This window comes from Mesoplodon bidens, assembly GCF_964165515.1.
Source record: "Mesoplodon bidens genome assembly, chromosome: 1".
NCBI lineage: Eukaryota > Metazoa > Chordata > Mammalia > Artiodactyla > Ziphiidae > Mesoplodon > Mesoplodon bidens.
In genome coordinates this window covers 105,363,115-105,387,047 of record NC_138176.1, presented here as the reverse complement: position 1 = coordinate 105,387,047, position 23,933 = coordinate 105,363,115, and the positions used below count along the sequence as shown (strand labels likewise).

The window sequence follows — 23,933 nt, the reverse complement described above, 5'->3', positions numbered from 1 at the left end:
CACACGTCTCCGTGTGTGTTCTCGTGTTTGTGTGTTTGTCCGCATCCGCATGTCGGAGTGTCCACGTGCATGTGGCTGCATCCGTGTCTGTATGTGTGTGTGTCTGTCTGCGTGTCCGAGAGTGAGTGCAGGAGACCCCCTGCCCGGTACTCACTGCCCCGCCCGCCCTGCACTCAGCGACTCCAGCTCGGACACAGACAGCTTCTACGGTGCCATCGAGCGGCCCGTGGACATCAGCCTCTCTCCGTACCCCACTGACAATGAAGGTGAGGCGCGTCCGCATCCTCCGCCTGCCGTCCCTCCACGCCTGGCTGCTGCCCAGGCGGGAGACGTAGCTGGCTGGCCTCCCTGCTCCGTCCCTTCGGCTTTCCCAGGCAGCCTGGGTCTTGGGTTCCCATCCTGCCCACCTCATCCTGGCCCCAGGCCCCCCTGAGGGAGCAAGGTCCTGAGAGCCCCGCCCGGCTACCCCAGCCTGGGTGCAGTTGGCCTGGGTGGCCCTGAGTCCGACCCTCCATCTGCCCCACAGACTACGAGCACGACGACGAGGACGACTCTTACATGGAACCCGACTGCCCCGACTCCGGGAAGCCTGAGGGTAGGCGGGGCAGCCGGTGGGCCTGGGGAGCGCTGGGAGTAGAGAACAGGGACTGGGGCCTGGAGCAGAGGCTCCCCACCCTGGGTTGGGGCTGTCAGCCTGGGTACGGCTCTGGGTGGCCTGAGGCCTGACCGTCTCCACCTCGGGCCTCAGTTTTTCTCCCTCAGCCCGAGTATTGGGAGGAACAGAGCAGAAGAGGCTGGCTGTGCTCCCCTGCTCCTCTGACCTCCTCCAGTTGGCCTGGGATGGGGGAGGGGCGGTGCAGAGGTAGGTGAGGGGGAGCCCCACTCGTGGGATGCTGAGCCAGGGCTGGCCCTGGGGGCTGAGAACAGGGAAGGAGGAGAGCTCTCCGTGAGCACCTGTGGCCAGATGGTCACTCAACTACCCCACCCCACCCCCACCCCCCAGAGCACTCAGCCAAGCAAGGGAGACAGGCTTGTACCAGGCATCCCAGGGAAGCGCAGGGATGAGTGGGGGAGGGCCATGCCTCTGTCCTGCCGTCTGTCCCATCACTCGCTATTCCTTCCACACCCAGTTCTCCTCCCTCAGTTCCTCTTGTTCTTGTTGATTTCATCATGGCCGGGGACTCCCTGTTCCTTGGCCTCCTCTCCATCCACCTTGTCTTCTGCCCCCCTCAACTCCTCGTGGCCTCCTCTTAGCTGTGTCTCCCTCAAGTGCACCTGGGGCCAGCCCTCTTCCCTCCTACTGGCTCCCTCCCTCTGGGGCCCCAGCTCCCACAGGCCTTCAGCCCACCAGGACCTGCCGGCCAGCACCGAGCCCACATCAGACCCTCGTCCGTCCTCTGGTCTTTGCGCCCGCGCTCGTCCGCTTCGCTCTCTCATCTCTCGGGCCTGTGACCACAGCCCTGGTGAAGCCCTGCCTCTGTCTGCCCCACCCCCGGCTGGAGAGTGCCCGTGGAGACCTTACCCTCATCCCCACCTTGACCTCCAGGGGCCCAGCGCTCCTGCACACCTGCTTGCGCATTCCCAGCTCCTCACCCAGAACGCCTCTCGTCAGGGTTCCCACCCCAGCGCCCGAGGGTGACACTTGGCCTAGGGCCCCCTCCCTGCCCTCACCTGCCTCGCCAGCCCCAGACACCTGGTGCTCCAGGTTCCCTCCTGCCCAGCCCTGTGCTGCCCGCGGTGCCCACGCGCACAACCCTGGGGCTCAGGCCTGGCCCGCTCCCCTCCTGTTGCTCCTGGGCCACAGCCAGTGTCATCGACAGGCTGTTGACTCCTGACATTTCCAGCCAGGGCCTCTCCTCTGAACTCTGGGCCTGGGCCCCTGGAGTCCACTCGACATCCCCTAGGTGTCTCGTGGCGCTGTCAACTTGTTAGGAGCAAACCCAACCCCCAGCTTCCCCCAGCCTGCTCCCGCCCTTCCTCCTCCCCTCTGTTAGTGGGAATCCCAGCCGCCCCAGCTGAGGCCCAGTCCTGGGAGGCTTCCTTGCCCCTTCTCTTTCTCGCCCCGACCCGCTCCCCCGGAAGCTAAAGGCTCCTGATGTGACACCTGGGCTTCAGGAATTTTGTACAGGCTGCCGTATGGAGGACAGATAGGGAGGGCCGGGTGGCCTGGGGTGGGCCAGGGTCCCAGAAGGAAGGCTGCATCGGGAGTGCTGGGCATCGGGGTTGTAGGGCGGGCGGCCAGGCTGGGGGCTGGGGGCTGAGGGGTTGCACGCCTGCTTGCCCCTGGCCATCACTTGCCGGAAGAGGTGGTGCTGCTCTGGCCTCCAGCAGGGGACGCTCGCTCACCAGATGGGTCTCCTTGCTCTGCAGATGCCCTGATCCACCCACCGGCCTACCCCCCACCTCCGGTGCCCACGCCCAGGAAGCCCGTCTTCTCTGATGTGCCCCGGGCCCACTCCTTTTCCTCCAAGGGTCCAGGCCCTCTGCTGCCACCTGCACCCCCTAAGCGCAGCATCCCCGATGCCGGCCCGGCCCCTGAGGACTCCAGGAGGGAGCTGCTGGGCCCGAGGCGGCTCGAGCCCAGCCCCAGGGTGCCTGCCCCCTCCCGGAGGGTGAGTGAACCCCCACTGGGCGGCCTGCCTGCCGTGCCCAGCCGGAAGCCACCTTGCTTCCGCGAGGACGCCAGCCCCGGCCCAGAGCCCCAGGTCCCTGGCCACAGCGCCGGCTCTCCTAGCTCTGCCAGCGCAGCTGCTACCACCTCCAGGAACTGTGAGAAGCTCAAGTCCTTCCACCTGTCCCCTCGGGGGCCACCCACACCTGAGCCCCCTCCTGTGCCGGCCAACAAGCCCAAGCTCCTGAAGGTGACTGAAGTGGCCCCCCCGAGGGAGGCAGCCAAGCCCGGACTCTTGGTGCCCGCCGTGGCCCCCCGGCCTCCCGCACTGAAGCTGCCCACGCCCGAGGCCGCAGCCCGGCCCGCGATCCTGCCCAGGCCAGAAAAGCCACCTCTCCCCCACCTCCAGTGAGTCTGTGCTGCACTGGTGCCACCGGGACCCCTCCCCAGCCTGTCTTCCCACCGGCGACCCAGCCTCCCTGCCTCTGGCATGCAGCCCATGACGGGCGCCAGGCGGCCCTGGCCTGGGTGGGGGGAGGAAGGCGCCTTGATGGCCCTGGGCTGCCTATGCTGAACGGCCTCCCCTACACCTAACGCGGGGGTTCCCGGGGGTGTCCCGCCTGGCCCTTGAGGTCCAGCCCTGTGGGTGGTAAGCCTGGAGCCCGTGGCTGCCTTGGGGAGCAGTGGGCGAGGCGGGGCTTTGGGCACCCCGGCCTCCCAGAGCCCCTGCCGTGCAGTGAGGGCCCTCCGGGCACTGCCAGCCTGCCCAGGGACGGGCGCTGTGGGGAGGTTTGGAACTGAGCCCTCCTGAGCCAGAAGTGCCCTTCCCGGCCCTGTCTGGGGCTCCAGATGCCACCCTGGCTCTGACGCCACCGAGGCTGCCTTTGTGCCCTTCCCAACTGGGAACCTGCCAGTTGCCAGTGGAATGTGGAACGTGTGTGTGACTCACCTCGAGGCCTGCTCAAAACACTTGCAGCTTTATTGCTGGGCAGTGCCGGGAGACTGGTGTGTCCTCACACCCACAGCCCGCAGGGCCTTCAGCAGTGAAGGCTCCGGGAGCCCCAGTGGGGAGCCTGAGCAGGCACACTAGCACGGTTCTTCCTGAGTACTCTTGACCACGGCACCCTTCTCCCTAGGGCTCTGTTAGCACTGCCACCCATGTGGAAGTGCCTGGGAGGACCCCTTGGCACACACATGGTTCTGTTTCGTGAGGGCCGCAGAGTTGTAGGCTGGCTCATGTGTTCATGAGCTGTGGATCTGGACCTGAGTGCCACGGGGCTGCATGTGCCAGAGCTGATCGTCCACAGCACAGCCTCACCCACAGCCTGGCAGCCCATCCCAGGGTGGCCTCCTTTAACCCTCCCTGAAGCCCTGGAGGCTCGGACCATGTGGCCACAGTGAGGGGCGTGTCCCTTCAGCTCAACCCATTCACATCCATCCCCCGTGGCTCTGGGAGGAGTGCGACTTGGCTGAGGTCACAGAGCTGGTCAGTGGCAGCACTGGGCCCTTTGCCCACAGCGTCTGGAGCCCAGGACCCCCCTTGCCGGTGACCCCGGCTCAGGCGGCCAGGCATCAGGCGATTGCTGCCACCCCAGGGCGGTCAGCGTGGAGCCCTCCAGAGCTCTGTGGTCCTGAACCTTTGACAGCCAGCAGGGCTGCAGGCGCCAGACCTCATGGGTCCCCAGGCTTGGTGTGGTTACTTGACGGCACGGGGAGCAGTGTCTGGGGGGAGCAGAGGGAGCCTGTCCCACGTCTGGCAGCGACACGGCCTTCCTCTCTTTGCTCCCCTTCCAGGCGATCACCCCCCGACGGGCAGAGCTTCAGGAGCTTCTCCTTTGAAAAACCCCGGAAACCCGCGCAGGCTGACACGCCGCCGGCGGACGCTGGTGGGGAGGACTCTGATGAGGACTATGAGAAGGCAAGGCCGAGTGGAGCGCCCAGATCTCTGACGGGGGTGGGCAGCTGCGGGAGAGCTGGGGGCGTGGAACACGGTGCAAAGCCCCAGCTCCCGGCACAGGCTGGCAGCCAGCGGGGAAAGCCCCACCCGGGCCTTGACGCTGACCATGCTGACCTCCCTCCAGGTGCCACTGCCCAGCTCAGTTTTCATCAACACCACGGAATCTTGCGAAGTGGAAAGGTCAGTGTGAAGCTCTTCTTTCTCCAAGGCCTTGTCTTGGCAGACCTGAGGTTCTCGGCCGCCCCCTCTACACACTCACACACACACACATGCACGAACGCACACCCTCCGGTCTTCCTGCTCTTCGGTCCCCCTCTCCAGCCTCGGTGCTGGGCAGTTACTGGCACGAGAACACAGCTGAGTGCTATGAGAAACCCGGTGAAAGAACGACTCCTGCCAGCTCAGCCCCTGCTCTGGCCTCGCCCTGGGCTCTGTGTGGCCGGCCCTCGTGGTCCCCAGTGCTCTCGGAACCTGAGCTGCAAAATCTGGGACGACAGAAAGCCACGTGGGGGGGGGCGGCTGGAGGGTCCTTGAGAGAGCTGTCCGAGGGGGGCTCACCTGTTCGCATGGCTGTGTTCTTGTAGGCTGTTCAAAGCCACGAGCCCCCGGGGAGAGCCCCTGGATGGCCTCTACTGCATCCGGAATTCCTCCACCAAGGTGGGGAAGGTAGGCACCCAGGGGGGATGCTCAACCGTCACCCTGCTGTGCAAAGGCCCCCAGCATGGCTGCGTCATGGGGTCTGCCGCTCTCTACACACCCAGGCTGACAGGCGAGCATGGGACTCTACAGTTCGTAGCTCATTTCCCTGCGCAGCCTCTTACTTGGCTTCTCAACCGGGCTCCATCCTTGAGGTCTACAGCCCCTTCTCCCTATCCATTCTCAGGAACTCAACACCATCTGCAGTGGTGCCCACTCCCCAGCACGGGCGTGAGGCATAGGAAGGGTTGGGGGGCCCGGGGCTCTGACGGGGTAGGGGGTTCCCCTTCCTGCTCTTTGAAGGGGAGGCTGCTTGCGGACATGGGAACGTTAGGAGGTCTGCTGGCTCTGCCTGTGCCCCTCCAAGGGTGACTCGTGTGACCTCACTGAGCCTGTTTCCCCTTGAGTGTCGGAGATGGTCCTAGTGTGGACCAGGCACCTGCTACTGTCATTCACGTCTCAGCAGACTCTCTGCGGGCAGGAGTCCCTGGGCAAGGGGCCGCCCATCATGACCCTGCTGTCCATGGGCAGGGTGACCCTCCCCCAGGGACCCAGCCTCGACGCTGCTGCCCCCGCACCCCGAGTCTATGTCTTTCCTGAGGGGACTGAGCCATCCTCTGCCCGCTCCTCTCCCCGTAGGTTCTGGTCGTGTGGGACGAAACCTCCAGCAAAGTGAGGAACTACCGCATCTTTGAGAAGGTGAGCGGGCTGGCCTACCCGAGGGCCCTGGGCGGGAGGGGAGCCCTAGTCCGGGGCTTGGCTGGGGTCAAGGCAGAGTCTCCCTGGAAGAGCATAGGTAGTGAGTGGTCTGAGGCCAGCACCCCAAACACCCCTCCTCCGCCCTCCCCTCTCTCCACGGCCCCACCTCCCCCCTCTCCTGGCTTCTCTGTGTCTTCCACTCACCCTGGAGGAGATGGGGTGATCAGCCCTCGGCACTCGGCTTATTTACAGACCTGGCCTGCGTCCCCTGGGCAGAGTGTTACTGCCGACCGCCCCGTCTTACAGGGAGGGCCGGCTGGCCGGGCCCTCTGACCCTACCCCACTCCCCACCCAGGAGGCGAAGTTCTACCTGGAGGGCGAGGTCCTGTTTGTGAGCGTGGGCAGCCTGGTGGAGCACTACCACACTCACGTGCTGCCTGGCCACCAGAGCCTGCTGCTGCGGCACCCCTACGGTTACGCCAGGCCCAGGTGACACCTGTGCTGCACGCTACTGGGCAGAGACAGCCTAGGGGCCATAGCCCTGGGCCACGCAGAAGGAGACCGGCCTGCACGGGAGGACATGCGGAAGCCAGCGCTGTGCTCTGACCGGGGCCTCCCCAGTGGACACCTCACAGAGATTGCCAGGCCAGGCCCCTCCTAGCAGGCTGGGTCCCCCGGGGCTCGGCCAGGCCCTGGGCTCCAGAGAATTGTGTGGGGCTCTCCTGTCTCACCCTGCTCACCTCCCAGGAGCCTAGGACTGAGCCCAGTCTAGACTTGATTTACAGAAATTCTGGTACCCCCGGCACACCCCCCCGGCACTGGGCTGGGAGCTGGGCAGGGCTGGGGTATTTGGGGTGGGGCAGGGGCTGGACCCCCAGGAACGCTACAATGCAGGCTCCGTGAGGGGCCGGTGCCACACAATAAAGCACAGATGACCTTTGCCCCGGTGGCCAGGGCTGCACTGGGAAGGGGGCACGGCCGGCCTTACTGAGTACCCACGCCAGCCTCCAAGTGTTGACTGTAGCAGGTCAGCTCACAGGACCTCTAGGAGGTGGTCTTGTTTTCTAGGCCACAGGGCGCTAAATGACTTACCCTTGGGTCCACAGCTGGTAACAGAACAGGACCCGAAAAGTTGGACAGTCTGGGCCCAGAGCCTGTATCCAGAACGCCAGGTTCTGCTGCCAGAAGTCAGGTCCAGGGCAGTGAGGCTACAGAGCTAAGAGGCCCCTCACATCAGTAATTGGGTCATTCGTTGGCTTAACCAGTGGTTACTGGGAGACAACCGGGCAGAAGGTACGCACAACGCCCACCGTCCACGGCAGCAGGGTGTGCAGGGGCTGGGAGCTTGCAACCCAGCTGGGGGCTCCAGGAGGACTTCCTGGAGGAAGTGATGGATACAGTGCTGCAGGAAGAGTAGGCCCTGTGTCAGCCAGGGGTGGGTGGGGACAGTGGTACCCAGATGCCCAAGTCCTCTGATCCATGCCTGGTGCAGGCCCAGCACCGATCATCCCCTTGCTTCCTGCCATGGAATTCCAGCAGGCTGCTCTCCCTGGCCTGGCCATCCAGGTTGGAATTTTTTTTTTTTTCCCTCATGAAAACAGACTCAACTGGGTGTCAGGGCTGGCAGGGAACCCAGGGTCATTTGCTCCTTGCTGCACTTTGTGCTGGGAACGAGGAATTTGCGATGTAAAAGCCAAATCACAAGAGCCCATGTGCCCACTAGCCATTGATTAATGGTCCCGGAGGAAGGCCCTTTGGACGTCCCCTCCCCTGCCCTGGGCATGTCCTGGGGTGAGGTCGTTCATTGGAGGAAGAGAGAGGAGTCCAGTCAGGTGGGAGGCTCCTGGAGGTGCAGCGGGGAAGACAGCAGCCGTCTCCTCCCAGGAACCGAGCGTCCAGCACCACCTCTACAGATGTTTCTTCTTCAGCCGCCTGGTGGAGTTGGGGGCACCGGAGCCCCTGGTGTTCCTTCCGCAGCATCTGTGGGAAACCAGCAGTTCCTCCTTCCTGCAGTTGCAGTCCGCTGCCCTGAGCCCAGTGACGCACACCAGTCCCCACTGTGGCTTGCAGTTTCCCTTTCTGTGAAATCAGAGAAGCCGTTTCCAGTAGTGTCTGGGGTCTGCTGTGCTGCTGATTGCTGTAGGACACAGGACACTGATGCTTTTAGCTGACACGCAGCCACTTGGCAGCCAGCTCATACTTGAAGACTCCTGAGCTGGAAGGTTGGGGGGTTCTGGTATCCAGAGCCAGGTGATAGGTCCTTCTGGCCTGGACAGATGAGGCCTGTCGCTGCTAGAGGCCCAGCCCAGGGCCTGCCGGGACAGCTGCCCTCCTCTGTGAGTTCACACCCCAGGCCCAGGGCCTCGGTTGCTAGAGTGTGTGGACGGTAGTGGATGGGGCCCCAGGCACAGTCCTCCAGCACGCAGGAGGGGCTGGAAGGGGTCCCACTCCCCCAAGACTTGCCATGAATGTTATATTCCTCACATAGGGCTGGAGGGTGGTTACCACTGGCTGAGCACTTGTACTCAAGGTGCTGAACTGCACACTTGACTTAGGTCTAATTGCAGCTGCCCTCCAGGCAAACTGTTCTACAGGTGAGAAAACCCAGGCTCAGAAAGGCCTGGATTCCAGACCCAGCCGTGTGATCTGTCCTTCGCTGCTGAGCCCAGACCCTGGCCCCTGCCTAGCTCCCTGCCACCTGCGCGGCCTTGGACAGTCATTGCCTGCCTCCTGGAGTTCTGGGCATGCCTTCACCCAGCGAGGGGGCCACAGCTCGGGGAGGGGGGGACAAGACTGACCTGCCTCACTGTTCTGCCCTCCCAGCCGCAGTCTGGGGGTAAACTGACAGGGGCCCCACCCGAGGCGCTGTGCTGCTCCCTCACCTTACAGATAGGGAAACTGAGGCTCAGAGAGGCTTCGCTGACCTGCCCAGCCTGATGGTGAGTCCAGAGATGGTTCAATTCCTGTGCCATGGAAGAGGGCCCTAGACACTTTGGGAAGCTTCTCCAAGCTGAGCACTGAACGTGGTTTTACTTTTCCTGCAGTTCATCAGGAGTGCAGTGAGCCTCTGTACCTTCTGTTCATAGAGTTTTATTGTCAAAAGATGTTTTTAGAACCAGAAGAGACCTCACAAAACAAGCCAAGGTTGTTCCCAGTCCCCACCCTAATTCTGGGTCACATTGCATGGACGCCCCCGCTGGTCCGAGGGGGAGCTTCTGACACCCCAGGCTGAGCACCAGGGGCCTGGGCCCAAGGGGCTTCTCATCCAGCTGGGCTGCACTGGGCTGCCCTCTGGAGGGCACGGCATAGAGGACAGCAAGGCCACCCAGGGAATATCAGGCAGAGCTGGCACTTGAACCAAATCTGTGTGTCTCTAGAGGGGCAGTGAGGGGCAGGCCGCAGCCTTTCTCTGGCTGGGCAACCTGCACACACATCGGGCCCCCTGTCTGTGCCCCGGAGATGGTTGCTAGTGGCCATCCCGCATCAAGCCACCAGCACTCTCTCGGGAGGGAGAGTCGTGGGATGCAAAGCAGACCTGACCCATCTGCCTCTCTCAGACTTCCTTTGCTCCTTAGAAACCTGAGAGGCTGCTTGACAGCTGCTCCTGCGTCGCCCTCCAGCTGCATCCCTGGTCACGCTCTGAGCTACTCAGAGCTGAGGCACCTCTGTTTTCCTTTCATTTCCGGTGGAATGAAACACATCCAGAAAAGTGAACAGAACACAAATGTACAGCGTAACAAATTGCTATGAAGTGAACCAGCCCCCGTGTGCCCTCCCCAGCTCAGCGCCACCCCCTTCCTGTCTCACAAGTAACCCCTGCCCTCGCTTAGGGGAGGCTCACATTCCTGTTTTGCTATGAAGCCTTCATCCATCACAGTGCTTTCCTGTTTTTGCACGATATGTGAATGGAATCATACTGATGCAAGCTTTGGTGTCTGGCTTCTGCTCGTTACATCTTTGAGATTTGTCCAGGTTGCTGTGCGTAGCTGTAGTTTGTTCAGATTCGTTGCTAAAAACTGTTCCATTGACTGTATCGTAGTTCATGGATCCATTTTACTGTGGGTGGATATTTAGTTTGTAGTTTGGGACAATCACAGACAGTGCTACTAGGAACAGCCTTATCTGTGTTTGTGATGCATGTGTGCACAAGTTTCTCTAGGGTATGTACCCAGGAGTCTCACTCCTGAGTTCTAGGGCCTTTCACTGTTTTCCAAGAATTTTGCAGTAAAAGAGACATCCCTTGGTTCCACATCCTTGCTAACACTTGGTATTGTCAGACTTTCCTTCATCTTTGCCAATCTGGTGGGCATTTAATTATGGCTTTAATTTGCATTTAGCTAATTACTAATGAGGTTGGGCACATTTTCATGTATTTACTAACCATTTTGATTTTCTCTCCTGTGAAGTGTCTATTCAAATCTTTTGCCTATTTTCCTGTTGTTTTCTTATTAGTCTATAAGAATTCTTTATATAGCCTCAATATTGTCAGCAACATGTATCATATATATCTCCTCCAACTGTATAATTGTTTTTTGCACATAGCAAGAGATAAGGATTCACTTTCATTTTCCCCCCATAGGGTTACCCCACCTACCCCTGCATCATTTATTTATAACCTGTCCCTTTCCCAACCATCTGCAACACCACTTGCCATATATCCATATATGTGTAGGTTTGTGGCTGGACTCTTTGTTCTGTTCCATTTGTCTGTCTGTTTCTATGCCAATACCAAGCTCTCTTACTTACTGTTGCTTAATTATCTTTTTTTTTTCTTTTCAAATTTAGTTTATTGGATGACACCACCCAAATAACACCATGCCAACTATTTTTTTAAATTAATTAATTTATTTATTTGGTTGTACCAGGTCTTAATTGCGGCACGTGGGCTCCTTAGTTGTGGCATGCGAACTCTCAGTTGTGCCATGCATGTGGGATCTAGTTCCCTCACCAGGGATGGAACTTGTGCCCCCTGCAGTGGAATTACAGAGTGCTAACCACTGGACCGCTAGGGAATTCCCTTCAGGTGACTTTTAACTTAATTGAGCTCCTCATTACTTGATATTTATTGTTGTGTCTAGTTTTGTGTTTGTTTTTTTTTTAACTCCTACATAAGACAGTATTTCTTTTTTCTTTTTTTTTCTTGGAAAAGGAAGGTGTACTTTAACAGCATTTAAACTTTTTTTATGATGATAAAATATACATAATATAAATTAACCATTTTAATCATTTTAAGCATGCAGTTCTGTGGCATTAAGTACATTCACGTTGTTGTGAACCATCACCACCATCCATCCCCATAACTCTTTTCATCCTGTAAAACTGAAACTCTGTATCTATTAAACAGTAACTCCCCATTCCCCCTCCTCCAGCCCCTGGCAACCACCATTCTACTTTCCGTCTTATGAATTTGACTATTCTAGTTCCGTCATACAAGTGGAATCATCATTTGTCCTTTTGTGACTGGCTTATTTCACTTAGCATAATGTCTTTAAGATTCATCCATGTTGTAGCATGTGTCAGAATTTCCTCTTTTTAAAAAAATTTATCTATTTATTTATTTATTTTTTGGCTGCATTGGGTCTTTGTTGCTGTGTGAGAGCTTTCTCTAGTTGGGGTGAGCGGGGGCTACTCTTCGTTGTGGTGTGCGGGCTTCTCGTTGCGGTGGCTTCTCTTGTTGTGGAGCTCGGGCTCTAGGCATGTGGTCTTCAGTAGTTGTGAGATGCGGGCTCAGTAGTTGTGGCTCGCGGGCTCTAGAGCACAGGCTCAGTAGTTGTGGTGCATGGGCTTAGTTGCTCTGCGGCATGTGGGATCTTCCCAGACCAGGGCTCAAACCCGTGTTCCCTGCACTGACAGGCAGATTCTTAACCACTGCGCCACCAGGGAAGCCCCAGAATTTCCTTTTTAAGGAAAGAAATAATATTCCATTGTATGGATGGACCACATTTTGTTATCCATCTCTCAACGACACTTGAGTTGCTTCCATCTTTTATTTATTGTTAATAACACTGCTATGAACATGGATGTACAAATAAGTGTTAAGAGTCTCTTTTCAGTTCTTTTGGGTATATACCAGGAAGTGGAATTGCTACGTCATAGGGTAATTCTTTAACTTTTTGAGGGACCACCATACCATTTTCCTCAGTGGCTGCACCATTTTATGTTCCCACCAGCAATGCACAAGGGTTCTAATTTCTCCACATCCTTGTCAACACTTATTTTCTTTTTAAAAAATAATAGCAATCCTAATGGATGTTAAGTGGTATCTCATGGTGATTTTGATTTGCAATTTAATGCTTAGTGATGTTGAGCATCTTTTCATGTGCTTATTGACCATCTGTATATCTTTGGAGCAATGTCTATTCAAGTCCTTTGCCCATTTCTTTTCTTTTTTTTTTTTAAATGTTTATTTATTTGGCTGTACCAGATCTTCATTGCAGCGTGCGAGATCTTTAGTTGTGGCATGCGGGATCTTTAGTTGCAGCATGCAGGATCTAGTTCCCCGACCAGGGGTTGAACCTGTGCCCCCTGCATTGGGAGCGTGAAGTCTTAACAACTGGACCATTGGGGAAGTCCCGACAGTATTTCTTATATACAGTTTTCTTAGATTGGGTTCTTTAGAAGCAAAACCTGAAACAGGGATCTTGTGCAAGTGATTTATTGCTCTTGTGCAAGTAGTCTCAGGATAAGCTGAATGGGGGAATCAGGATAGTGCAAAGGAAAAAACACGGGAAGGAGGTGGTCTCATCTGGAGACTAGCTTTAGCCTGGTCCTACAGGAAGATTTGGAATGCGCCTTGTCCTACAGAGTTGGTTTTGCTTTGAGGGGACCAGACTTGTGTGATCCTGGATCAGCATTATTGGCCAGGGGTTGTCTGGGTAGGGAGATAATCTCCTGGGCAAGGGCAGCACTCTGGCAAAAGGGGCTCTCTGGGCAATTAGTAGCTAACACTCACAGCACCTGGAAAGGGGACCACTTTTAGCACCAACACGGAATGGGGATCTGGGCAGGGCACCAATGGCAATTACCAAGTCCACCCCTTGAAGTGCTCAGATCCACTTGTTTCTCATATTAAGTTCAGTCCATTCAGACACAGACTCTTCAGTATTCCCACTGGTCCCAGTATCTGGGAGAACTTCCGAGAGATGGGTAGAGGGATGAGCTATGTGGCCCCCACTGCTGCAGTTGGACTCAAAACCACAAATGATACCCAACACCTCCCTTTTCCACCACCCTTTCTAAATTTCTCTTCTTGATGGCTAGGCTTTTGGCTCTTCGAGTCCCTCCTGGGAGCCTGTGCTTACCGGGCCATGTTGCCATGCTTCCCTGTTTACAGTCACTGGGTATGGGAGAACCAAGAGCTACCCTGCCCCTTGGAATGCCTGAGTGCCAAACACACTCCTGCCTGCCCCCATCCTGAGGCTGGCAGCCCTACATTCAACAACGAGGGTCAGTTACCCTGCCAACGTGGCCACTTCTTTCTGTGCCTACTGATCTACTGACGTAAGTTGTCCCACGTGACCAGGTGGCAGCTGTAGCTTCAGCTTTACTATGTCCCCGGGTAGAAATGTCGTCTTTGGTAATCCAAACCTCTAGGCTCAGTACTTAATGTTGCAGAGCAGGAAGTGCAAATTCCTCAAGGGGATGACTGGGTAGTCCACCTTTTAGGGACGGAGCCTTGTAAAGTGGTTACTTCTTTTTGTTTTTAAAGATTTTTTTTTGATGTGGACCATTTTTAAAGTCTTTACTGAATTTGTTACAATATTGCTTCTGTTTTATGTTTTGTTTTTTTGGCTGCGAGGCATGTGGGATATTAGCTCCCTGATCAGTGATCGAACCCGCACCCCCTACATTGGGAGGCGAAGTCTTAACCACTGGACTGCCAGGGAAGTCCCAAGTGGTTACTTATTGGTACAGAGTATGTACCACTTCCTGGAGGACAGTGCTGTATGCTCCCAGGATACCATCTCCAGGTTGGAGCCTCATTTGAGCCTTCATGTGCATAGTCCATCTCTAGTAGATCAGCAACTTCTGGATGGTACAGTTTGTGGTAGAAATGGTGGGTCCCAGGTCATGTGCCCATTGCCATACCTCCTTTGCCATGAAGCAGGTCCTTTAGTACTAGGCAGTTATGTGGCATTTCATGTCAGCAAACCAGATACTTTCTGAGCTCTTGATAGTGGTGCTGGCTTAATTACTGCAGGCAGAAAAAGCAAATCCACACCCAGATACATGGCAATCTATCTTGGTGAATATGAGTTATTGCTTTTTCTCGGGTAGAAGGGATCCAGTGTAATCAACTTGCCACCAAGTGGCTGGCTGGCTCCTCCAGGGGCCTCAGCCTTGGTTGCTGATGCTGACAGGTTAGACACTGGCAGTGGCAGTAGCTGGATCAGCCTTGGTTATGAGGAGCTTGTGCTGTTGGGCTCATGCATAGCCTCCACCCTGCCACCATGGCTACTTCATTGATGAGACAATTGTGGTGGCAGAGGACAGATCCTAGCTGATCCCCATTGGCTGAGCCATTCCATCTACTTGGTGTTTAGAGCCTCTGTGGTAATGCTCACTGGTAGACATTAATATGCAATACAAAGATCTTCCTCCTTTGTGCCAGTTCTCACAGGTCCATCCAAATGCTCCTTCCCCATACCTCTTGTCCCTGAACTTCCACATTTCTCCTTCCAGGCTCCTGACCAACCAGCTAAATCATTTCTCACTGCCCATGAGTTCAGGCCATGTCTCCCTCCCACAAAGTGAGTGGTCAAGTTCATTACTGCAGGCTTTGCCTATTGGGATGATTTCCCTTTGCCACCTTCTTTCAGGGTGACCACTGAATGGGGATACAGTGCAGCATTAGGCCTTTTTCAGGCCACACCAACATATTTAGCCAACCTTCCCATGGACCAAGCATATAGTTTTTCCTCCTCTGTCACTGTGTCACAGGGAATCCCCTGAGACCACAGGTGAGAGCTGAGGGAGAGGTATCACAGCTATAGGAGTAGGGGTCTGGACCACTTACCTCTGCACCTACATGAATCCAATCCTGGATCAAATGCTTTCAGATGATGATTTATCTACCTGGCTTTTATGTCTTGGTGGTCTGACAGAACCAAGTGATGGGCAGTTCTGGCCTCAGATGTCCCATAGAAACACTGCATTTCTACCGGAGCTCAGTAGCAAGCCAGAAGTTACAGCATGGGGGAAGCCATGCTGCATGTCATGTGGGCTCTTATACCCCAACCAGGGATTGAACCCACACCCCCTGCAGTGGGAGCACGGAGTGTTAACCACTGGACCACGAGCGAAGTCCCCAGAAGTTACTTCTCGAGCTGCTTGGATCTCGGTGGGTTTGTAGTTTTCATGAAATTAAAAGAATTCAGCCATTATATCTTCAAACAGTATTTCTGTCCTCCCAACACTCACCTCTATTTTCAGGGACTCCAATTAACATCTATACTAGCCCTCTGGAAGTTGTCCTACAGCTCATTGGTGCTCTATTCTTTTCCAAGCTCTTTTCTCTCTGTTTCATTTAGTTTCTTTTTTCATGTCTTCAAGTTCACTAAGATTTTCTTCTGCTGGGTCTAATCTGTTGTGTTTGTTTTGTTTTGATTTTGGGTTTTTTCTGTTTTTTTTTTTTTTTTTTTTTTGGCTGCGTTGGGTCTTAGTTGCAGCACGCAGGATCTTTCCTTGTGGTGCGTGGGCTTCTCTCTGGTTGTGACGCATGGTCTTCTCTCTAGTTGTGGCGTGCGGGCTTCTCTTTAGTTGTGGCGTGCAGGTTTTCTCTCTCTAGTTGTGGCCTGTGGGCTTCAGGGCACGTGGGCTCTGTAGTTGTGGCGCATGGGCTCCAGAGTGCATGGGCTCTACAGTTTGCGGCATGCAGGCTCTCTCATTGAGGCATGCAAGTTCAGTAGTTGTGGTGCGCAGGCTTAGTTGCCCTGCGGCCATGTGGGATCTTAGTTCCTTGACCACGGATTGAACCCAAACCCCCTGCAGTGGAAGCACGGAGTCTGCATTGGAAGGCGGATTCTTTACCACTGTACCACCAGGGAAGTCCCTGGGTCTAATCTGCTATTGATCTCACCCAGTGTATTCTTCATTTCTGACACTGTGTTTTTCACCTTATTTGTTTGACTTGGGTCTTTTTTGTATCTTCTATGTCTCTACTTAACATGCTCAGTCGTCGTCTACTCCTCCCTTCTTCCTTTCAGCAAGCCCCCTCTGACACCTCTTGCAGTCCAGACCTTGTTGCTGGGTGCAAGGGAAACAGAAGTGATAGATGCAGAATTGTGGAGTCTTGTCAGAAAAGTCTTCTGAGAAAAGCCAGTGTCCAGGAGGTCAGAGGTCGCTGTCTGTTATCCATAGACAGTACCCCCGACCCTCTGTGGACAAGGCCAAAGGGAACCCTTTCTGGGAGGGAAGGCCTGGATTCCACACTATTCTTCCACTGCTCAGCTCTGGGCCTCAACTTTCTATGGGTATAAAGGGAGCTAGCCCATATGTCTCCTGGGTCTTTTGGGGACTCGGATGAGACAAGGAGGGGCAGTTTGGGGGCAGGTGCTGATGTGATCTCTAGTCTTGCCTCCAGGTCACTGGCAGGTGGCCTGGTCTCACCAATGCCCTGGTTCTGCATCAATGACTGTGCTCTTTCAAGTAGCATCAGCAGGCCAGGCTCCAGGCATCAGGCAGCGGCCGCGTAGATGGAGCCTTATCGGGATCCACAGGTCCCGCTGTCCTGGCCCCGCCCTGGCTGCCAGCCCGGCCCCAAACTTTGCCCGTGGTCCCGGGCACCCTGGCAAGGGCTTCTGGATGCAGACCAGCACAAGGCTGGGCACAGGGGGCAGGGTCCGTCCGCTGGAGGAGTGGGCGAGGCGGGCAGGGAGAGGCCCCCAGCCTCAGGCTGAGCAGGGCCTGGAAAATACCCTTTGGTAAGCTCTCCTGCGCATCGCACGAATCTGGCCCGCAGGAGACCTCCACGAGCCTGACCAGCAACAATGAATGAGTGACGGAGCGGTTCTGGGTGAGCGGGCGCCGCTGGCACGACGGCCCGGCCTGCTTCAGCGACGAGGCATGAGGGGCTGCGACTGGCCGTCCCCACACTTCGGACTCTGCTTAGTCTGCAGGGGGCGGGCGCGGCCCCCCTAAGTCCGTCCCCGGAAAAGCGGTGGCCAGAGGCGGTAACCCCTCCCGCCCAGGACCCGCCCCACCTGTCCCGCCCGCTCTCAGCCAATAGCAGCACGCGTTGCTGGGAGGTGAAGCAAGGGCTGGGCCTATGGGGTGGTGCGTTGTTGGGTTGCGGCGCCGCAGGCCGCACCCAGCTCGGGCTTCTGGGGCTGTGCGGAGGGCTGAGGGGGCGGGAGGCCGGGCAGGCCGGTGGGGGCTGCCGGCAGGGTACTGCGCGGTGGGCAGGGGGCGGAGCCGGAGCGGACGGGCGGCGGCCGCGCTCAGACCTGGTAGCCTGCGAGCTGCCCGCGATTCGACCCTGAGGTGAGGCCCGTGTGCAGGACGGCGGCAGGCCCGGGGCTCCAGTCCGGGCGGCGGGGCCTGTGGCGGCGGCGCGGAGGGTGGAGGCGGCCCGGGGTGGGGTCCCCGCCGTTCGGCCGTCGGCCTTGACTGGCGCAGAGGGGCCGACGCCCTGCAGACCCTTCGTCGCACGGGCTGGTCTGTGGGAGCGCCTGGGCAGTTCGTCGGTGGACTGGGTGGTGGGCTTCGGGCGCCCGTGTGGGAAAGGAGGATCCGGGCCGGACGTTGGGTCAGCGCGTTGCTCGCGGCCGCCGGGTCCGTGGCCCGCAGGGCTGACGGCTCCAGGGTTCGAGCACTGACGCAGACAGACGCGGGCATCCGGATTGTGCCTGTCTGCTCTCGTTTTTTTGAAAAAACGACAGCTTCTGCCCAAAGAGAAAAGCTACATCTGCCTACGGATGGTAATAGGGTTGTCCTGCAACTTTATTAGAGAAGGAGCTGTTGGTCATCTCGCCCTCTCCTTCCTTCCTTTCTTTTTCGTTTCTTTTGGTGGGGCGGGGGGCGGGGTCAGAGGGTCTCTGCCTTTAGCAATTACTTTTATTTTTGCTCTTGTAATTCATGGCTCAAGATATTTTACAGGTCTTTGTGTTCACTTCATGCAGTCTTACCTTAAAGTAAGTATTTTGGTTAACCTGCACCGGCTGATGGTGTGACCATATGATTTTATGCCTAAATGACATAAAGCAATTTGTCCTATCCCCAAGAACCAAAAACATAGCTGAGAGCGGTGTGCAGTGCTGATAAGTTGTTACAGAAAGGTTTTTTTGTGGGTGAAAAATTGGTTAAATCTTAATGGGGATAGGAAGTAGGCTGCTGTCCTCTTTGCTGAACACATCAGTAGAAGCCCCCAGTGAAAACGAGTCGGAGTCGGTGAGCTGGGATTCAGCAGGCACCAAAGAAGGGAGGGCATCGCAGGCAAAGAGGGTGAATTGTATGAGGGTGGGATTGTAATAACTGCAGTCTTTAGTTAATGGGCAAGTGCCAGCCCACGTGTAAATTACTTTTTTTTTTTTTTTTTTTTTTGCGGTACGTGGGCCTCTCACTGTTGTGGCCTCTCCCATTGCGGAGCACAGGCTCTGGACGCGCAGGCTCAGCGGCCATGGCTCACGGGCCCAGCCGCTCTGCGGCATGTGGGATCTTCCCGGACCGGGGCACGAACCCGTGTCCCCTGCATCGGCAGGCGGACTCTCAACCACTGCGCCACCAGGGAAGCCCTAAATTACTTTTTAAAATCCAGAATCTTAGTATTCTGACTGGGTTAAACTAGAATAGTAAAGTTTTTTTTTTTTTTAGCATCTTTATTGGAGTATAATTACTTTACAATGGTGTTTTAGTTTCTGCTGTATAACAAAGTGAATCAGCTATATGTATACATATATCACCATATCTCCTCCCTCTTTGCGTCTCCCTCCAACCCTCCCTATCCCACCCCTCTAGGTGGTCACAAAGCACCGAGCTGATCTCCTTGTTCTATGCGGCTGCTTCCCACTAGCTGTCTTACATTTGGGAGTGTATATATGTACGTGCCACTCTCTCGCTTTGTCCCAGCTAACCGTTCCCCCTCCCTGTGTCCTCAAGTCCATTCCCTAGTAGGTCTGCGTCTTCCCGTCTTGCCCTTAGGTTCTTCATGACCATTCTTTTTTTGTTTTGTTTTGTTTAGATTCCATGTATATGTATCAGCATACAGTATTTGTTTTTCTCTTTCTGACTTACTTCACTCTGTATGACAGACTCTGGGTCCATCCACCTCACTACAAATAACTCAATTTTGTTTCTTTTTATGGCTGAGTAATATTCCATAGTAAAGTTGTTTTTTAAGGAAGTGGATGGTTTTGGCAGTCCCAACTGCTTTTCAGAGTTTTGACGTGGGTTACAGCAGGACAAATGGTACGATTTGTTTTACTGCTTGTGTGGTTTTAGTTACAGAGGCTCACTGAATGACAGGAATCTAAATTCTGCCCAGTCTCCAAAAGGTGGGATAGTTTCCTTTCTAAAATATAATTTATACAGCTCACCGTTTCTCCTTTAACTCTTTGATGCTATCCGATATTGGTAAGGTTTTGTTTGGTATTCAGTTTTTTGTTATTTATTTTACTATAAAAACTGTTTCTTTAGATCGGTTATTGGTTTTTAGTTAGTTCTTTCAAGGAGTCCTTGTATTGAATCAGAAAATACTGAAATGCTTTAAAAGATACTTTTAAAAAATTAAAAATAATCAAATATCCAGCCAGTGTTAAAATTTTATTGATCGTCATAATTTTTTTTTTTTTTTTTTTTTTTTTTTTTGCGGTACGCGGGCCTCTCACTGCTGTGGCCTCCCCCGCTGCAGAGCACAGGCTCCGGACGCGCAGGCCCAGCGGCCGTGGCTCACGGGCCCAGCAGCTCTGCGGCATGTGGGATCCTCCCAGACCTGGGCACGAACCCGTATCCCCTGCATCGGCAGGCAGACTCTCAACCACTGCGCCACTAGGGAGGCCCGATCGTCATAATTTTTAACAGTTTGACAATTAATATAAAAAAGACATTTTTATTATGTGAAACTTAGAGTTTAACTGGACTTGTTTATTTATTTATTTTGAATTTTTGAATTTTTGAGTTTTATTGTATTTATTTTTTTATACAGCAGGTTCTTACTAGTTATCTATTTTATACATATTAGTGTATACATGTCAATCCCAATCTCCCAATTCATCACACCAGCCCCACCACTTTCCCCCTTGGTGTCCATATGTTTGTTCTCTACTTCTGTGTCTCTATTTCTGCCCTGAAAACCGGTTCATCTGTACTATTTTTCTAGGTTCCATATATATGCATTAATATATGATACTTGTTTTTCTTTTTCTGACTTACTTCACTCTGTATGACTGTCTCTGGATCCATCCATATCTCTACAAATGACCCAGTTTTGTTCCTTTTTATGGCTGAGTATGTGGACTTGTTTATTTATTTTTACATGTTTAATTCTTCCCACACATGTAGAGAGACTAGTATAGTAAACGTCTCTTTACCCTCATCCAGCTTCAGCAGTTATTAACTCATGGCCAGTTTTGCTTTATCTGTACCCCCAAACCCAGATGTCATTTCATTTTAGCCGTTAAGTATTTCTGTATGTATATCTATGTACATTGTTTTTTTGCGGTACGCGGGCCTCTCACCGCTGTGGCCTCTCCTGTTGCGGAGCACAGGCTCCGGACGCGCAGGCTCAGTGGCCATGGCTCACGGGCCCAGCCGCTCCGCGGCATGTGGGATCTTCCCGGACCGGGGCACGAACCCGTGTCCCCTGCATCGGCAGGTGGACTCTCAACCACTGCGCCTCCAGGGAAGCCCATGACTGCTTTTTAATGAACAGTCAACACAAATATCTTGTCTGATAATGGCGTTTTCTTCTTTTTTATAAATTTATTTATTTTTGGCTGCATTGGGTCTTTGATGCTGCGCGTGGGCTTTCTCTAGTCGCAGCAGGCAGGGGCTACTCTTCGTTGCAGTGCGCGGACTTCTCATTACAATGGCTTGTCTTGTGGGGGAGCGCAGGCTCTGGGTTCATGGGCTTCAGTAGTTGTGGCTCCTGGGCTCAGTAGTTGTGGCTCGCAGGCTCAGTAGTTGCGGTTCACGGGCTTTAGAGCACAGGTTCAGTAGTTGTGGTGCACGGGCTTAGTTGCTCTGTGGCATGTGGGATCTTCCAAGACGAGGGTTTGAACCCGTGTACCCTGCATTGGCAGGCGGATTCTTAACCACTGCGCCACCAGGGAAGCCCTAATTTTTTAAGAGCTTATTTGTGAGAAGTAAATGTTCATGGCAAATTATTAAAGGCCCATCTGTTCCCTTAAAGCAGGAGTTGACAGACTTTCTGTAAAGGGCCAGATAATAAATATTTTAGGCTTTGAGGGCTGTATGATCTCTGTTGCAACTACTCAGCTTTGCTGTTGTTGCATGAAAGCAGCCATAGATGATATGTAAGTGAATGAGCATGACTGTCCCATAAAACCTTATTTATGGTTGCTGAAATTGGAATTGATTTTCATATCTATCATATATTTATGTTTCATACAATTTTTTTTAGCCTTTAAAAATCAAAGCTTGTGATCCTTATAAAAACAGGCAGTGGGCTGGATTTGGCTTCAGGCGGGGCATCATTTGCTGATTTCTGCCTGGAGTTTAAATTTTATCATTAGATCAAATTAGACATCTGCCTCCTGGACTTAGTTGTTTTGTCTGCCAGTGGACTTTCTTTTGTTGCATCCTGCTTTGGTCTACAGTAAGGAACTATGTAGGAGAAATACTGTCCTGAGATGCCACATGAGATGCAGGGCTGTGACTGGGGGCTTTGTCCATTATGATAAATGAAGTAAAGACTTCATTCTTCAAGAAATCTGCTTTACTCTTCTTTGAGTAGAATTTTCAACTTCATTATTCTAGTTCTATCCCAGAATGAATTTTTATGTTTCATGTTTGTCCTTTAGTTTAATATATTTCAGCTGTGGTTCCATAGTAAGAGCTACTTGGAGTTAGAAACACCTGGTTACACCTAGTTGTATAACTTTCTTTGCCAAATTAATATTTTTTTTTTTTTTTTTTTGCTGTACGCGGGCCTCTCACTGCTGTGGCCTCTCCCGTTGCGGAGCACAGGCTCCGGACACACAGGCTCCGCGGCCATGGCTCGCGGGCCCAGCCGCTCCTGCGGCACGTGGGATCTTCCGGGACAGGGGCACGAACCCGTGTCCCCTGCATCGGCAGGCGGACTCTCAACCACTGCGCCACCAGGGAAGCCCCAAATTAATATTTTTTAATTTAATTTTTATTTTATTTTGGAGTATAGTTGATTTACAATATTGTGTTAGTATCAGGTGTACAGCAAAGTGATTCAGTTATACATATACATATATCCTTTTTTTTCAGATTCTTTTCCCATATAGGTTATTACAGAATATTGAGTAGAGTTCCTTGTGCCATACAGTAGGTCCTTGTTGATTATCTATTTTATATATGGTAGTGTGTATATGTTAATTCCAAACTCCTAATTTATCCTTCCCCCGACCTTTCCCTTTTGGTAACCCTGAGTTTGTTTTCAAAGTCTGTGAGTCTGTTTCTGTTTTGTAAATAAGTTCATTTGTATCATCTTTCTAGATTCCACATATAAGTGATATCATATATTTGTCTTTGTCTGACTTACTTCACTTAGTATGATAATCTCTAGGTCCATCCATATTGCTGTAAATTTTGCCAAATTAATCTTAAGCTAGCATTAAACCTGGCCCAGAGGAAGAACCCAAGAAATGGCAAAGCCCCTTTCCTACCCTTACCTCCATCACTTCCTCCACCTCTTATCCTTGGGCACATCACTTCCCTTTTTCTGAACTTCAGTTTCCCCATTTGTGCAGTGATGATAATACCTTCCTTAACTACTTCAAAGAATTTGTATGATGATTAAATGAAAAAGTACTTTGTAAGTGATAGGTGCTGCTCAAGTGTGTGATTTATTATCACATATTTAGAATATACTTGGGGGCAAAAAGGAGAGAGGAACCATTGCTAATGGTGCAGTAACTTCTCTTAAATTCACCCCCAACAATTATTTATCTCATGCCTTTTGGGTGTGAAACATTGTACTGAAAAAGCAGATGCTATACATATTGTAGCTCATCTTGCCAAATGAGATGATACTGTTTGAGAAAATGTAATGCTTGTAATTCAGAGGTGCCGTTGCCACAGAAGCTTACTACTCAAAATTATAGATTTGAGCCAAAGGTCTGGAAACTCAAAACCTTGGGGTAAAATCTTTTAGTTTTACTCTAAAGATGTTGCTTCACTGTCTTTTTTTAAAAAATAAATTTATTTATATTTTGGCTGCGTTGGGGTCTTCGTTGCTGTGCGTGGGCTTTCTCTAGTTGCGGCGAGCGGGGGGCTACTCTTCACTGCAGTGCATGGGCTTTTCACTGTGGTGGCTTCTCTTGCTGCGGAGCACGGGCTCTAGGCACGTGGGCTTCAGTAGTTGTGGCACATGAGCTCAGTAGTTGTGGCTGCGGGCTCTAGAGCACAGGCTCAGTAGTTTTGGCGCACGGGCTTATTTGCTCCGCAGCATGTAGGATCTTCGCGGACCAGGGCTCAAACCCATGTCCCCTGCATTGGCAGATGGATTCTTTTTTTTTTTTTTTTTTTTGCGTTACGCGGGCCTCTCACTGTTGTGGCCTCTCCCCTTGCGGGGCACAGGCTCTGGACGCGCAGGCTCAGCGGCCATGGCTCACGGGCCCAGCCGCTCCGCGGCATGTGGGATCTTCCCGGACCGGGGCACGAACCCGTGTCCCCTGCATTGGCAGGCAGTCTCTCAACCACTGCGCCACCAGGGAAGCCCGGCAGATGGATTCTTAACCACTGCGCCATCAGGGAAGCCCTTTACTGTCTTCTTGCTTACATCACCTCCTACAAGCAGTCTGCTGTCATCCTTATCTTTGTTCT

The 23,933-nt window shown here is 53.5% G+C and overlaps 2 protein-coding genes across 9 annotated transcripts in view; both read left to right on the top strand.

Moving 5' to 3' along the window:
- SH3BP2 (SH3 domain binding protein 2) overlaps positions 1-17,092 on the top strand; it is a gene marked incomplete at its 5' end in the record, with an annotated part of 45,852 nt that extends 28,760 nt beyond the window's left edge. For 4 of the 6 annotated variants that reach the window (XM_081229279.1, XM_081229277.1, XM_081229280.1 and 1 more), the window contains 9 exons: positions 178-266; positions 527-595; positions 749-862; positions 2,371-3,019; positions 4,406-4,529; positions 4,693-4,748; positions 5,153-5,234; positions 5,904-5,963; positions 6,319-17,092. In XM_081229279.1, coding sequence (XP_081085405.1) covers positions 178-266; positions 527-595; positions 749-862; positions 2,371-3,019; positions 4,406-4,529; positions 4,693-4,748; positions 5,153-5,234; positions 5,904-5,963; positions 6,319-6,456 — 1,381 coding nt within the window. In that variant the 3' untranslated portion in view covers positions 6,457-17,092. The remainder of the gene's footprint in view (positions 1-177; positions 267-526; positions 596-748; positions 863-2,370; positions 3,020-4,405; positions 4,530-4,692; positions 4,749-5,152; positions 5,235-5,903; positions 5,964-6,318) is intronic. The other 2 variants (XM_081229281.1, XM_081229278.1) reach the window with 1 other exon arrangement.
- Positions 17,093-17,321: 229 nt separating this feature from the next.
- The window catches only part of ADD1 (adducin 1), a 74,554-nt gene continuing 67,942 nt past the window's right edge, over positions 17,322-23,933 (top strand). The window contains exon 1 of one of the 3 annotated variants that reach the window (XM_081229248.1): positions 17,322-17,444. The gene's annotated coding sequence lies outside the window, so the exon portion shown is untranslated. Of the gene's footprint in view, positions 17,445-18,041; positions 18,095-23,933 lie in introns of those variants that run through there. The other 2 variants (XM_081229250.1, XM_081229249.1) reach the window with 2 other exon arrangements.